At 45.7% G+C, this 15,223-nt stretch overlaps 1 protein-coding gene across 2 annotated transcripts in view; it reads right to left on the bottom strand.

Moving 5' to 3' along the window:
* atrnl1b (attractin-like 1b) overlaps positions 1-15,223 on the bottom strand; it is a 124,659-nt gene that overhangs the window by 20,303 nt on the left and 89,133 nt on the right. For both annotated transcript variants that reach the window (XM_080835076.1, XM_080835077.1), the window contains exon 27: positions 3,250-3,357. In XM_080835076.1, the coding sequence (XP_080691202.1) occupies positions 3,250-3,357 (108 nt within the window). The remainder of the gene's footprint in view (positions 1-3,249; positions 3,358-15,223) is intronic.

Raw genomic sequence — 15,223 nt, 5'->3', positions numbered from 1 at the left:
CCAGGGAGGAGGGGAGGGGAGGGGAGGAGAACTGGGATGGACATCTGTGTCATCAGAGCCCCTGTTTAAAACACACTCCCGCTCACAGCACCAGAGTGGATCGCTCTGACCTCTACTGCCAAACACCCCTTTGTCTCTCTTCATTTTTGGCGTCCATTTCTCTCCACAGCTCTCTTTCTCTGACCGGGACATTTTTTTTTTCTTTCTGTGAAACCTTTTCTCTCCCCGTTTCTGTTTTTTGGCCTGGCTCTCGCTCTGTGTCTGGCTCTCCGTCTTGCTCTCCGTCTTCAGCTCTTTTTTTCTTTTTACTAATGGTTTTGCCCAAGTTAAGAGGGAGAGGAACAAGCTGAAAGACGCTGGATATTGCAGGGAAGTGCAAAAACAAGATCTATCTATCCATCTTTCTGTTCACTTACTTTGTCTGTCTTGCACACACACACACACACACACACACACACACACACACTCAAACAATTGCTCTCTCTCTTGCAAACACGCAAAAAAACACACACACACACACAGTCAACACTTTCAGTGATTGAGCATCTAATGGAGGTTCCATCCAAAAGGCTTTTAATGCCAAGTGCACTGTCAAACTATTATGCTTCCGAGAAAAGAAAAAGCAGACCCCCAACCCTAACAAAAAAAAAAAACATGTCGCCCCCTCCAACATCACCCTCCCCTGCCCCCATTCAAAACCTCCCCTCAAAAGATGTTGGGCCTGACAGCAACATCTGATGTCTCAGCTTCATCTTAAGAGGCACAATTCTCTCATAAACTACTTCCAGGAAGAACAAAAAAATGCACTCAATCACACACACACGCCAGACACACACACACACACACACACACACACACACACACACACACACACACACCACCAAGAAGCCAAAATTGACCCATTATGTCAACAGCATCCTCCTGGGCACAGAATGCTTACTGATAGAAACTCAGGCTTCCAAACACATTACGCAGAGTTAGCTCTTGTTAATCACGGCCTCAGGGAGAACGGTGAAGACAGCACCATCAGCTCCCCAACTCCAGCCTAACCAACCCTGCCAGTAAATGCCAGAATGGAGGGCCCGCTCATTTTGCACGTGGTGTTTACGCAGTGCGATGCCGAGCGCGCGTGGCATAAACACCGATTGGCACGCCAGATGTTGCTTAATTAACCTTTATGAAACAGAACGGCGGTATCGTGCACATTTTTCACCTTCAGGTGCTGGCGACTTGGCGATGGTGTGTGTTTGTGCGTGTGAGTGTATTTGCGGATCCACATCTGGAGTCCGCATTTGCCGCCAGGCACAGAAAAGATAAACATGTCAGCTTTGATCGGCGCTCGTGAGAACGCGCCGGGGAAAGGAGGGGAGGGATGGGCGAACGTGACTAAATGTTTTTGATGGCGAACAGAGGATGCAGCGAGCCTATTGATGATGCCGAAGGAGTCAGAAACAAGTCCGCTCCAAATGAACTCGAGGACGAAACGGACATAAAAAAAATAAAAAAAACATTTGCTGTATCATTAGATTTGAGATGCGCTGAATTATGAAGCTGCACATAATCTCTTGCTTGCGGTATTAATCTCTGTGTCAGGCTGGCGGTAAAGTTACACGGCACAGAAGTGAGAAAATTAATAGTCCTGGGTCTTCCTCAGCAGACAACAGTTGGCACTCCACCGCTTTTTACAGATACTTTTCCAGACAGCGTTTTTGATCCTCTCAAGAGAGCGATCAAGATACCAGTGGTATTTATTGAGTTGAAAGTAGACGAGCAAATGTGCCTCAGTATCATGATTCAAGTTTTGTGTCACAAAAACCGCAAGTATGTTTGGTTTGGTCCTAGAAGTGTAGTTGTGGTACTGTGCAGTTCATGGCTGGGAAGCTAGCTAGCGGTTAGCCTGTCAGGTTGTTGAAAGGTGGGTTCCAATGCTTAAATGAAGATCTACAAGGGTCTACTTTCCTCGAATAAGCTGGCGTTATACACTATATAAACAACAATTTGTTCATGGAGACAATAAGGTTGCCCAAACACCAATTAAAATCACATCAATGTTTTCATACTAAGGCTACATGTAGCCTGGCTATCCTGGAGTTTCCACAAAGTGTATGTATGGTGTCTGCAAAGTTAAGCGGTTAGCCTCCAACATTTGAGTGCTTAAAAAAAAAGATTGACAGTGGTTTATGTACCCCGACTGTATTGAAACTAATGGTCGCCCAGCCAACTTGAATTAGCGCAAAGTGAAATTTGCTGAAATGGAAAGATACTGGAGCTTGTTCTACATCTTTATTCTAATTAGGAGTGAGTTGACTATGGTAGCCTCACAGAACTCCTCTGAAACATTATTTAACAACAAACTCGCTTCAAATCCAAGAGAGAACACATACGAATCCAAACGGCTGTTCGGTTAAGACCCGTCCAAGGTTCAAACATAGTTTTCTTATGAAACTTGTTTGTGTTGCACACTGCCTGAACAGTGGGGAGAGAGAAATGGAGGACCCCCAAAAATACACACACGCACCAAAAAAACATGTTTGTCAGTTTCATATTTGCGCCGCTATAAGTGCACTCGCCTTATCTGATGGAAATGGAAAAGCTCGAAAAGGTCTCACTCGGCTCTCAAACATTCTAATTTAAGAGCAGGAGGCGGATTAAGAGCAATCGCAGGTGCTTTTGACCCAACGTTCATGCATGCGGCTCACGATTATTCCCTCCTAAAGCCGCAAAAAAAATAATAACGTGGCATTTAGATGACTGGTGCACGATGAAATGTCAGCATCGACCACTGAAGAGCCGGAAAAGCGAAACCGTATTCGGCGTGCGTGCATTTTATTTTTTTCCCTGCAGAACGTACCAAAAATATGTTTGAGCAGGGACAGGTAAAACAAAAAAACACAGGCAAAATCCCCACAGATAAATGAATCTCTGTAAACAAAGGCATGTGTGATTAGCGTTTAACAGCCGTTGGCTGGGTGACAAAAGGACCTGTTGTTTCCCACACCCCGTGTTTCGCGCCGTGCCCTTCAACTGTCCGTAATGCACTTTGAGTGCCACTTGGCTCCCCTCTAATGGATTGTGGAGTGACATTCCAGTCGCTGCCTGCTGTGTGTGTGTGTGTGTATTGTACCTGATTGCATTGCAAGGGATCAGACAGCACTTCACTCACCTGGTGTTTCAGCGTACATGGTTCTTATGTATATATAAGCTTTAAGTGGGTCTTAGTGGACATTCTGTGCATATCGTGTGCCTTACCTCAGAGCCTCCCTGCAGCAGCTTCACGTACTCACAGCCCACCTCTGGAGCCACAGACACGGACGCAAAGGGCCGACTCGCCATTTGCTGACGCTCCCGCATCAGTTGCTACACAGCGAGGGAGAGAGAAATAGAAAGGGCAAAGAAAGAAAGAGAGAGGGAGAAAGAGAGAGAGAACAAAGGAGGTTAATACAACAGAAACTGCATCCCAAACACACACAGTGCTTTAGGGTGGGGGGGTGGGGGTTGGGGTGGGGGGGGCAACTCCAAAAACACCAAATGTCAACAAGATGCCCCCACAAGCACATTGAAATGCAACACATAGGACTTCTAAAAGCACCAGCATGGGCACAGCGTACTGGTGGGCTGTTAAATAAACAACGCAGACGACGGACAGCCCAATAACATGTCCGGCAGTGTTCGCACCACAGCTGTGGTTTAGGTCTGGGGATGGGCTTTGGTGTGTGAATGTCTGGCCACTCGTAGCACCCGAGGGGTTGGGGACGACAACCACAGCAGGTCGCTGATACGTTTGAACGAGAGGGAAATTTGGAGAAGGGGAGAAATAACAACAACCAAATGAAAAATGAAAGGGGGGTGACTTGACAGGCCTGGCTCAGCTCCAACAACCACCCAAACAGGTGGTTGAGTACATCTTTCCTTCAGTGAAAAACGAGAAGAAAAGAAAAAGAAGATGAAGGCAAAGAAACCCCAAAAACTTTACATGTGTCTGGTCCAATCGAACGAGAGATTGGATGGGAGAAATTTCTCTTTTGCCGCAAACACGCATGACAAGCAATTATTCTGCCATTGATTCCCCAGGCATCAGTATTCCAGGGGTGCCGTCTAATTAATCATGCATCCTGCTTAATTTCAACAGTCGTCTGGGGCTGCGGTACACCATCGTGCCGATACCATGCGCTCACTGAACGGCATAGGCAGAGCCGCATTGATCTCCTCCCCGTTTTGACAATATACAGTCCTTTCCATTGCTAATTCCAACGGTATTTTATCAAATGCCGAATAAATCCACTCCACAGAGTTAGTGTGTGTGTGTGTGTGAGTGAGTGTGTGTTTGTATGCGCGTCTGCTTGTGTGTGTGTGTGTGTGTGTGTGTGTGTGTGTGTGTGTGTGTGTGTGTGTGTGTGTGTGTGTGTATAAAGTGTTTAAAGCATAGTATGACTGCAAATCGAGATGTTTTAAAAACTCATGACCCTCAAATCAATTTCCACCACCATCAATATCATAACATCAGTTCGCATGATGGGAGACTGTGATTATGTTACAGGAGAACATATGTGTAAGGGAAACAAAGCGAGAGAAGGAGGGCAGGGCATGTGAACCAGAGAGAGAGAGAGAGAGAAAGAGCTACTGCAGATCAATACTGAGCAACATATTATGTTCGCTGTGGGCTCTGCGTGGGTTGCTGCAATATGGCATTGTGTTTCCTCCTATCTCCACCACTTCCAGGAACTACTGCTTCTCCCCCCGAGCGGGGGGAGGCGACAGACTTAGCGTTAGCCCCTCAGCTGCGCCACCCATAACAACAAGAGTTTCCCCTTCCTCTCCTTTTACTTCAGAAATTGAAGGAGACCTTTGTATCGATTTGTTTGGGACCGAAAAGGACTCCTTGCTTCTTTCGATTCCTACGATTCTGTTTTCGAAAACAAAACACATTCGGCTGGGTCTGCTGGGTTCACTCAACCGCAGCATTGAAAAAGACATTCCCAAATTTAAAAGCCAAAGTACGGGGGCCACATTCGGATCAGTGACAAAGTTCATCACTGGGCAGTCAGGAGCTAGTTCCTTGCCATGAAATATAAAATCTTCTCCAAAAGTAAGATAAAACCTAGTCAAACAAACAAACAAACAAAAAGAAGCCAGGGCAAATCTTGCAGAAGCAGCTGAAAAGGCCTCTTGGAGCGCCCAGTTTTGCTTGGCTTGACATCTCAATTTCACGTCCGTCTGACGAGTCCCTCTCCTCTCAAAGGCGACCGAGTGGAGGTGCCGGCGATGTGGCCGTCGCTGAAGGGTTAATCGATGAACGTAAAACAGAGCAGCGCAATGGCTCCCGTCAGCTGCACCCCCCCACCCCCAGGGAGGGTCGATATCTAAACCCAGGTTCCAGGTGCCAAGGACATGGACTTGATTGCTATTGGATTTGCGATGAGCAAGAGTGAGCCATATTAAGCTCTAATTGTTTCAGAGATTAGCAAGCAAAGCAAAGCCATTGTGTCGTCACTCTTGCTGGTTTAATGCTGCATGCACTGATACTCCCCGAATTACACAGACGCGATCACACAAACAATGTAGCTATACACACTTTCACCCGCACAATTGACAAAAGCTAAGATACACACACAGACAGACATAACCCTTATGACTCTACTCATACTAGCTCATTCACTCTCTATCTGTCTCTCTCTCACACACACACACACACGCTCAAGAGCTGACCCTGTTAGCTAACTACATCTCTTGGGAATGCGTGAATAAAAGTGTCAATGTTCCAGTGCATTAAATGACGATCCCAGCACCTCAGCCTCATCCTGCCAGTGATGACAATGGCACAATCAATAGCGATGTTAAAACCTGGCTGACTAATTAAAGGTAATACATTAAGGTGTGTTTGTGTGTGTATTTGTGTTTGTGTGTGTGTTTGTGCAGACATTAAGTGGCCTAAGAGAGCCCCGCATCAAACCAGATTCAAATGTATAATAATTATTAAACTGACACCCTGTTAAAAATGTAATGGCTCAATTATGGGCACTGAGCATTTAATTGTTTGCACCCACAATTTGCTGAAACACAATGGGTGAAATGACCCAAGCATGGCCGTGGAGAAAGGGACAGAGAGAGAGAGCGAGAGAGAGAGAGAGAGAGAGAGAGAGAGAGAGAGAGTGAGAGAGAGAGAGAGAGAGGGACAGAGAGAAAGAGACACACACAGAGAGAGAGGAGAGAGAGAGTGAAGGACAGAGAGAGACAGAGAGAGAAGAGCCATAGAAGAGACGACACAACTGAATGACAGCAACATCACCCCCATTCAGAAAGGAGCAAAAACCAATCCCCCTGATGAACACTGATCTCATGCGAGTCGACGTATGGGAACGTCTAAACACTAATGCATCTGGGCATCATCGTCATCATCCCACATGGGGAACAATTCAAAGTCAGCTTTGACACCATGCTTTTAGTGGCCCTTTATTTACAGGGAGAAGACTCCCAGGAATAAGACATTCCCAAACCAACACAAAGCAGACTCTATTGCTTTTATATCTGGGGAAGAAGGCTGCATTGCTGTATCACTGTGGAATATGCCATTAAAAAAAATAAATAAAAATAAATAGGAAAATATTTCTGTCTGGGTGTCTTGAGCAAATCACAGTGAGACACAATTCAGCTGCACAGCTCGATGCCTTTGCTTTGACAGAGTGCCAAACACGCTTAAGAAGCCTGTTGAATCATTCATGGCGTGCGCTATTGAATAAGGACCCATACAGCCAGGTGCCACTGACAGACGTCATGAGGATACAATCGGGCAGAAAGGATTGCCGCCGAATTCAGGAGTAGCTCCAACCATGCGCGGTCATACACTACACAGGAAATTGAGTTATGGAGTGAGTGTGAATGAGTGCTTGAGGATGTATGTGTGTTAGTGTGTGTAGGGTGGTGGGAGTTGTGAGAATGTGTGTGAATATGTTGTATGCATCAGATGAGAGAGAGCGAGAAAGAGAGAGAGAGAGAGAAAGAGTGGGGCAGGAGGCGCAAAGAGGAGGACCAAAGGGGTTAAGTCTGCTGCCTTATCAGCGCTCCCCTTCTCTGGTGTGCAGCGTGATAATCACCTTGGTGTTCATCAAACGCTGATGACATTTGCACTAGGCCGGCACCCTGCCACATGGGTAAAATGTGTGATGATTTAAGATTGAATCAATTACATCACATCTGAAATTACCCCGACAAGCCCCACCCCATCACACACTACCACAGGTTTCATTCATCTCCATCAACCACTGTGTGTGTGTGTGTGTGTGTATGAAAGTGTGTGTGTGTGAGAGAGAGAGAGAGATAGAGAGCAAGACAGAGAGAGAGAGAGAAAAATAAAGAGCGAGAAACAGAGACAGAGACAGAGAAAGAAAGAGAGAGAGAGAGAGAGAGAAACACCCCACCGAAATGAAAGACCAAAAAAAGACGTGCTGAAAGCAGATGGCAAGAAAAAAAAGAATGTTTGTGACAGAGAGCTGGGGAGAGAGATGGAAATGGATGGAAAGACAGTGGAAGAGGGAAAGAGAGAGAGAGAGAGCGAGACAGAAAGACAGACAGAGAGAGAGAGAGATAGAAAGACAGAAAGAGAGAGATAGACAGAAAGAGACAGACAGACAGAGAAAAAGAGAGGTAGAGGGAGACGGCATACATACATGCTGTGGCCCTAATAGACATTTTGAGAAACAGCCTGGTTGTGGAGACAGCCAGAGCTCCCCATCTGCTTGTCATTCATCTTAGCCAATCATCTGCTGCTGCTCATCCTACTCCACACCTAAGCAGCCATGCCTCAGCTCTTCACACTAGCTCAGTTTATAAGCTCTCACTCTCTCTCTCTCTCTCACACACACTTCAATGACCAAGTTGTGAATATGATTCAGTTGGCTGCTGTGAAAGTCCTCCGCTCTTCTTTCTGGCTTTCCCTCACCTAAAAATGAACTTAGGGGGAAGAGCACACACACACACACACACACACACACACACACACACACACACACACACACACAGTTATAGATCTTATGTGTCTGTGTCCAGCTCTGTCACGGAGCGGAGTCAATGCTAGGATGGCAAAGCAAACTCCAAAGTAAATTCTTCAGTACACTACATGGCAGTCAAGAGCACAGCAAGGAATCAGAACAATATTATTGGTCTTTTGTTGAAGCGTTCGTTTCAAATCATTCCCTCAGGGAAGAGGCCCACTGAACTTCACTCTTGTTAAATTGAGATTGATCGGCCATCGATTCTCCTGTAGCTTTCATGTTAAAACCACAAATAAAGGACTATATGGTGTTGGAACTTTTGGCTGTAACGCGTTTAACAAGTAATACAAATCCCCCCAGCTCCATCAGACGGTATGGGAGATCTCGATCGGACATTTTTTGATTGGATATTCTGTGCCCTTTCCAAGAAAACGACACAAACAATGAGAAAAGGGCAATGCAGGCGAAATGCCCATGGTGTCCTAAGGGGGGAAAAGTAAACATTCCTTGGGCTCGGGGTGATAAACACTAAACACACCGGGCTGTAAGCAACCAAACCATCAGTAATCTCAGAGTTGGCCATACACTCTTGCTCATACGCCACTGACAAAAAATGTGCACAAGAGAGCCTAATTACGCATCAAAGAGCAAAGAGTGGGGAGAGGGGGGTGGGGGGCGGGGGAGAGGGGAGGACGTGGGGGGGTGAGAAGACGCAATAATCATGGCACAATTATAATTCTCCAGGCACTTTCAAAAAGGGCCCTGGACAACAGCCCTTTAGGACACTCAGCCAACCAATTAAAGTTTGGTTCCAGACTGCGGGCCTAATGTCTCTGTGAAGCTCGTGAGCCAAACTGGATCCTCTGCACAGCACGATAATAGATATCCGAGTGTGCCTGCTACACGTGTGTGTGTGTGTGTGTGTGTGTGTGTGTGTGTGTGTGTGTGTGTGTGTGTGTGTGTGTGTGTGTGTGTGTGTGTGTGTGTGTGTGTGTGTGTGTGTGTGTGTGTGTGTTAGTGCATGTATAGCTTGGGGACGATGATTAATTTGGGTCTTTGTAGTCCTTCCCTGGAAGTGAACGGTGAGCCTTTGTTCGCTCTGATCGAGGTCTGTAATGGGAGCAGCATTCCCATGTCGGGACTCTCCTCCTTGCGTCCGCATATGTAGTCCAACAGAAGAGCCAGACGTGTGTTCTTCCTCTTCAACGTTGGGAAGAAAACACCACCAGCAGCAGCGGTGGCAGGGGCGGGGAGGTTTATGCCAATGGCAGTGATGGACGCCTCACCACCAATCTGCATTGAGAGGGATGTGACAAGCCTGTGCTGAGTGGGTATATGAACTCAGTCATGACTCTTTTATGCTGGTCCATAGGGGACTTGAGGGGAGCCTGGCACGCACAAAGCCCGTTAATTTGTAGATTTGAAATAGAACAGCTGCATTAGAAAAATCCATCCATCCATCCATCCTTCACAAGCTGCCCCATTTCCGACTGTCTTCCGCAATCGTTATATGGATTTGTCATCTCGCCACGCAACTCATCTATGCTTTTCAGAGTCGGGAAAAGGCACAGGGTGTGAAAAGGTCCGATAATTCCCTGGCAATTGGTCCTGGCTGCTAATACACATATGAGCTCTTCCACAAGGAGAGGGAGTGTCACAACATCAATGACCTAATTTGCTTGCCAACAAGTCGGCACCTATATACACAGATTACACAACAAGGCTGACAAATTATTCCATGAAGGGATGTTGATCGATTGGATGGAGCCCCCAGGGTTGATGGGGGATGGGGGTTGAAGGTTGGACAGTCTCGCTGGATCATTGTTGATTGCGACATTGATTATTTAGTGGTTGAGCAACAGTGTGGCAGCTCACAAAAAAACATCATTTCAGCGATGAAACTTTGTGGATCCGCTGGATTCCAGATGCTGTCGGAACTCCGGCACCCGATTCGGGATTTAGGCCCACGCAGGGTCGGCACTGGATGAACTTTTTAGTGATAAAACTCCGATATGGCAACAGTGAGTCAATAGCAAGAGCAACGACCGAGAGCTCACAGGAAGACTGAACCAGCTTGGCACGACACATACCCCTGGTGAGTGGAGTTGAGTGACTCAGCATATCGAGCTCCACGTGGGTACAGCCATATGTGAGGCACTCACTATGCAAATGGAAAAGAAGAAGAAGAAGAAGAAGAAGGAAAAACACTAAACACACTAACTCCCTAACTCTCATCACTCTTCCTCTCCAAATCTGCCCTTGTGAATTCGCAAAAGTTTACTGTCTGCCTATCAGGGTCCGACCACACACATCTCCCAAAGCTCTTCGGAGGCTTTTCCCCCCAAACTCACAAAGCCATTTTAATTAAGGAAGCGCCTCGACTTCGACACGCCGTGAGACACATTGCGGGGCCTAGGACGCTTTTCATAATATCAATAGCGCTCCGCTAATGGCAAGCATGTAAATATTTGACTGATAAACCTCATGCAAATGAGCCTTCATTATGGAAACATTTATCTCAACATCATTACGTCTTGCCCGAGGAAAAGAAGAAGAAAAAAAGTTTCTTATGACAAGGGGAGGATGGTAGAAAAAAAAAGACGAGAAAAGAAAAGAAAATAACATTTGTCTATTCTAACCCAGAGGCTAATCAGCATGACTTCCTTCTTTTCCTTGCTGCATACAGTCATACTCTTAAGCCGTCTACTGTACTGGCTGAGAGCCAATGAGCATGATTTAATGATGGGGAGGAAAAAGACAGAGTACGCAGGCTTTAATTAATATCGAGGGGGAGAGAGAAAAGGTTGGATTTTACTTTCGCCTGGGGTTTGCTGATGTCCTTGACACAAGAAGCGCTGTGATAATGCATACCTGAGAGGGGGGAGCGGGGGGGGGGGGGGGGGGGGGCGGGGGTGAGGCAAGGGCAATATGCCAACAAAAGTTTACTCTTGCCCCCGACAAAATGTGAATCTGCAGGAGCTCAGCTGCTTAATGTACAATCAGACATGGTCTAAGGCCACTGCATGGCCACTTCAGCTATCTATGGCTATCGATGCATACTCAATAAAACTTGCCTGCATGACCCACGACGTCCATGGCTTAATTAGGCAGAAATGAGTTGGAACACTCAACAACTTACATGGCTAATAATCTTATATAATCATCACTGTTCGACATAACGTAAAGTGTTTCATTAGCAATAGACGAGCACTTCCAGTCCATTCAAGGTTTGACATTTATGGCCGTCGTTACATGAACTGCACTAAGACACACTTCATCCTCCTTTCACAGACAAAGGTATCTTCTAGAACGGTATAGCCTAGATAACAATAACACTAGAGACAGACTCTTGACGACGTGAAAGATGAGTTTTCTCCTTGTCTCCTTCAGCCAAACAAATCGCTGGGCAGGATACAGTAGCTGCGGTGAGGCTACTGATAACTGAAGGTGCCGCTAGGTTCATTGACATGGCTGCCATCACTTAAGATGGTGACCTTTCTCCACCGTGCGAGGAATGACGCTCCATTCTCCATCAGCATTTCCTCTCGGATCACCCTAGATTTCTCTCCGACACAAGGAAGCATAGATCACTGAAATGCCAACATCAATCTCTCTCAGAGTTTCTCTCTCTCTCCCAGTCCACTCTGAAAGTTTGTTTGTTTGTGGGTGTGAGCGAGAGACAGAAAGACAGAGTGTGTGTGTCTACAAACAGTTTTCAAATCCTTTCCAAGGTCTCATTTATTTACACAGTTAATTTGTTAATGGGTCTTTGAGTGTGTGTATGTGTGTGTGATGGTGTACTGTATAAATGCTCAGAACATCGTTCTTCAAGGATAGGGATGGTAGGGGTTACATCAGGCGCTGAAATGTCAGTGGTGCCTCCGGCTGTTTGAATGGGAGTCATTCCTCCTGCCCCTGCCCGTGACATTTAGTGCAGACATCTCCTACACACCCCACTGACTCTCTAAAGGGCCTGGACACCACCTGTGCCACACACACACACACACACACACACACACACACACACGGTGCAGCCATGAAGGGGAAACTCCGCCTGACCGAACAGAGTCCACACGTGTGTGTTAATGCATCAATTCTTGCCAACTGTACCTATACCTGATATAGGGCCTGTGGGCAATTCAGAAAGAGCAACCAGTACGGCAGATAGACTGTGTTGTTGTAACACATCCAGGTCACTGGAGAGTGTAAATGTAGGTGTTCTGCTGAAGCCCACTCTCCAGGTAGCTTTCCTTTCCCTCACAAACAAGAACTAATGGAACATCTAGGAATAACCTGGGAAGAACTGTGAGACAATGTTCAAAAGCTGATAGGAATGCCCTTTTCTTGCACATTAACTGTCATTTTCCGTTAACATGACATTGTATCATCCCAGTTATAGACTAATTAATATTCCCCATTTGTGTTTCTAACAGGGTGAAGTCATTATTTATCTAATCAGTTGAGTTCAACAGACAGTTGGAGTCTGATGATATGATGAATGATACCCACAACCATATATTCTCCTACGCTTCTGCAACACTGACCTTTTTAGAAAGTGCCTGAGAAATAGGTGACGCCGTGTCATGTTTGAGCCTAACTATTGATTTAATTAGCTAATTAAGAGCTTCGGGAGGAACTGAACAAATCTAGGCACAGATACACACCCGTGCTGTCACACGAACACATACGCAGTATGGCACGCCACCTTCCTGCTCCTGCTGACAAGACCCCTGTCCTCCATGTTGATTAAGCGCTCGAGGTGAGTGCAGGTCGCGCATCACTTACGGCAACAAATCAAAACATGTGGATCCAAGGAGGGTAAATATGGAGTCCTCTAATTGCAAATGATTATGGCATTCTCCTCCACAGTTTTAATATCTAGCTATTAACACACATTTCACAAAAAAAGAGTGTGTTGAGGTGTAGCTCGTCCTGAAACGGAAGATTAATCAAGGCACCAAACAAAGACAACAGATGCCTCATTTTCTGGTGACTGACTGATGTTGCAAAAAAACAAACTAATAATCTCTGAAAAGGGGGCCAATATGACCGTCAAGTGGGGGTGGTGGGGGGGAGATGATTGAAAGAAGCCATGATTACAACGTCACAAAACAGAGTACATCTAATGACTGAGAGCAAAACGCAGCTGTTTGACATCTTTGCGGGTATTGTTCATACTGTGTTTCGGCATAACAGCAATTAACAATAATAACGGGGAATTAGGCGCCCTCCCGGTTGTCTGTCTCCATCTCTGTCTGTTGCACTTCAGGTGACAGTGTTAATGCTTAAAGAGAGGCCCTCATTAAATGGTGGCTTTCAACAACAAGATTGGAAATTTGCCTGAAAAGACTGTTGCATCCTCTAAAGATTGTACCTCTTTGTGAGTACAGCTCAATGATCATACAAGAGCAGAGTGATCCAAGCTTATAGGGTCCTATGGTTGGAAGTACAGGACAATCATACCCTCAACAGGATCCTGCATCACCTTTCTGACTCAACAATTCCAACGCATCAGTTTAAACATGCTTTTAAAATGTCTTTTCTGTGTACTTCATTTTATGACTCGTGAGTGCTACTGCTGGGTTTTCCATGTTAAGTACACAGAAAACCTGCATGTGATGAATGGCACGCTGACACAATCCACGGGAACAGAACATCCAGCATGCTTTTGCTATTTTTGCTCTCCCTCCCCCCCCACAAGAGACTACAATCATGAGGTCTATCTTAGCCGTGAACTGCCTTGATGTCCAGGTGAACGGCAGGTGCTTGATGTAGGCGATGGACGCTGAGAAAATAACACAGTCCTGCTGTTTGCAGATGCCTTCGCTGAGCTGCAAGGTTCTGTTGAAGCATAAAGTGCCACTCGGCATTGACAGTGCCCTGGAAATTGCTTGACACTCGGGCAAAATGGGTCTTGTGCTCTAAGAGGGAGTTGAGATGCCTTGAACAAAAAAAAGTCCAACCAAATGGTCCTGAAGTGGGGAAAAAAAGCACATCTTTGTCCAGCGAAGTTGCCCTGTAGACTTTTCTCTCAATTTATGCTTTTGTTTGATAATGGTATAAGACTAGACTTGCCCTTTGCAGCAGGAGAGGCCTTAAAGACAGGCTCTTTCAGGATATGCCTGACGAATTGAGCAGCTCAAAAGAACTGGAGAGCCATTCCAAGGCCACAAGGACAGACAAGGATGTGGGAAAACACTCAGCTCTGAATGAGTAAGTAGAATCTACATGCATCTTATGACGAAGTGGAGTTAAAAGTTGTTATAATCTTAGGATGAAAATCCCACCAAAACAACAACTCAAACAAGAACTCAAAATGATAAGTTTTAAAAATGTATACATATCAGAGGAGGTTCTTCCATTGAGGAAACGGAGGAAGAACCTCCCCAAACTTTTTGAGAAATGTATTTTTGTATTTGAACTGACTAAACTCCTTTAAAAATGCAGTTTGATATCAGTATTTAATACTATGCATATTATAATTTGTTTCCCTGAGTTAAAATAACATTAGCACCCCCTATCGTAACAAGAAATTACTGCACGGAGGACGTCCTCCCTTTGGCTCCCATTGAGATCAATGTAATCTGTCTCTGATACTGGCGGTTCTTGGGGCTTGTAGCTGCCAAATGTGAGGACCCTGCCTGATGTGAGTCCGCCAATAGGATGTCTAGAGTCCGCCGCTGCCTGATGTGAGTCCGCATGCGCAAACACAAACGGTTTACGGCAGAAGGCTCAGGAGCAAACTATCCAAGACGTGCATTCTCATACATGGTTTAATATCAACGTATCTGGCTTCTCTTAACGCATAATGTAGGTTTATTTAACGTAGTGTTTTATAATTTTGTCAACGGTTTACAGCATAAGGCTCAGTGTCAACATATGGGGCTATGTTGTATTACTGTTACTAGTAGGCTAATGAATGCACTGCTTAACTAATAATTCAATAAACATGAAGCTTAACATCATAAACCTTGGTGGATTTCAAACGTAAACAAATGCGCTTGTCATTCCACTTCATGCTGTAGCCTACACCACCAGCATTACCTGGCTCGTTGTACTACAATAGTGTCGCAAAGTTTGCGCATGCGGCCTCACATCAGGCAGGTCCTCACATTTGGCAGCTACAGGGCTCATTCACTTACATTGCCCAGGGGAGGAAAGACCTCCCTAGCGTCTGAGTCTGCGCCAACATCGCTTAACCAATAAACAACTGATTTGGCGTTGGAGGGAGGGGA

Source organism: Sprattus sprattus, assembly GCF_963457725.1.
Source record: "Sprattus sprattus genome assembly, chromosome: 3".
Classification (NCBI taxonomy): domain Eukaryota; kingdom Metazoa; phylum Chordata; class Actinopteri; order Clupeiformes; family Clupeidae; genus Sprattus; species Sprattus sprattus.
This window is presented reverse-complemented; position numbering and strand designations above follow the sequence as displayed.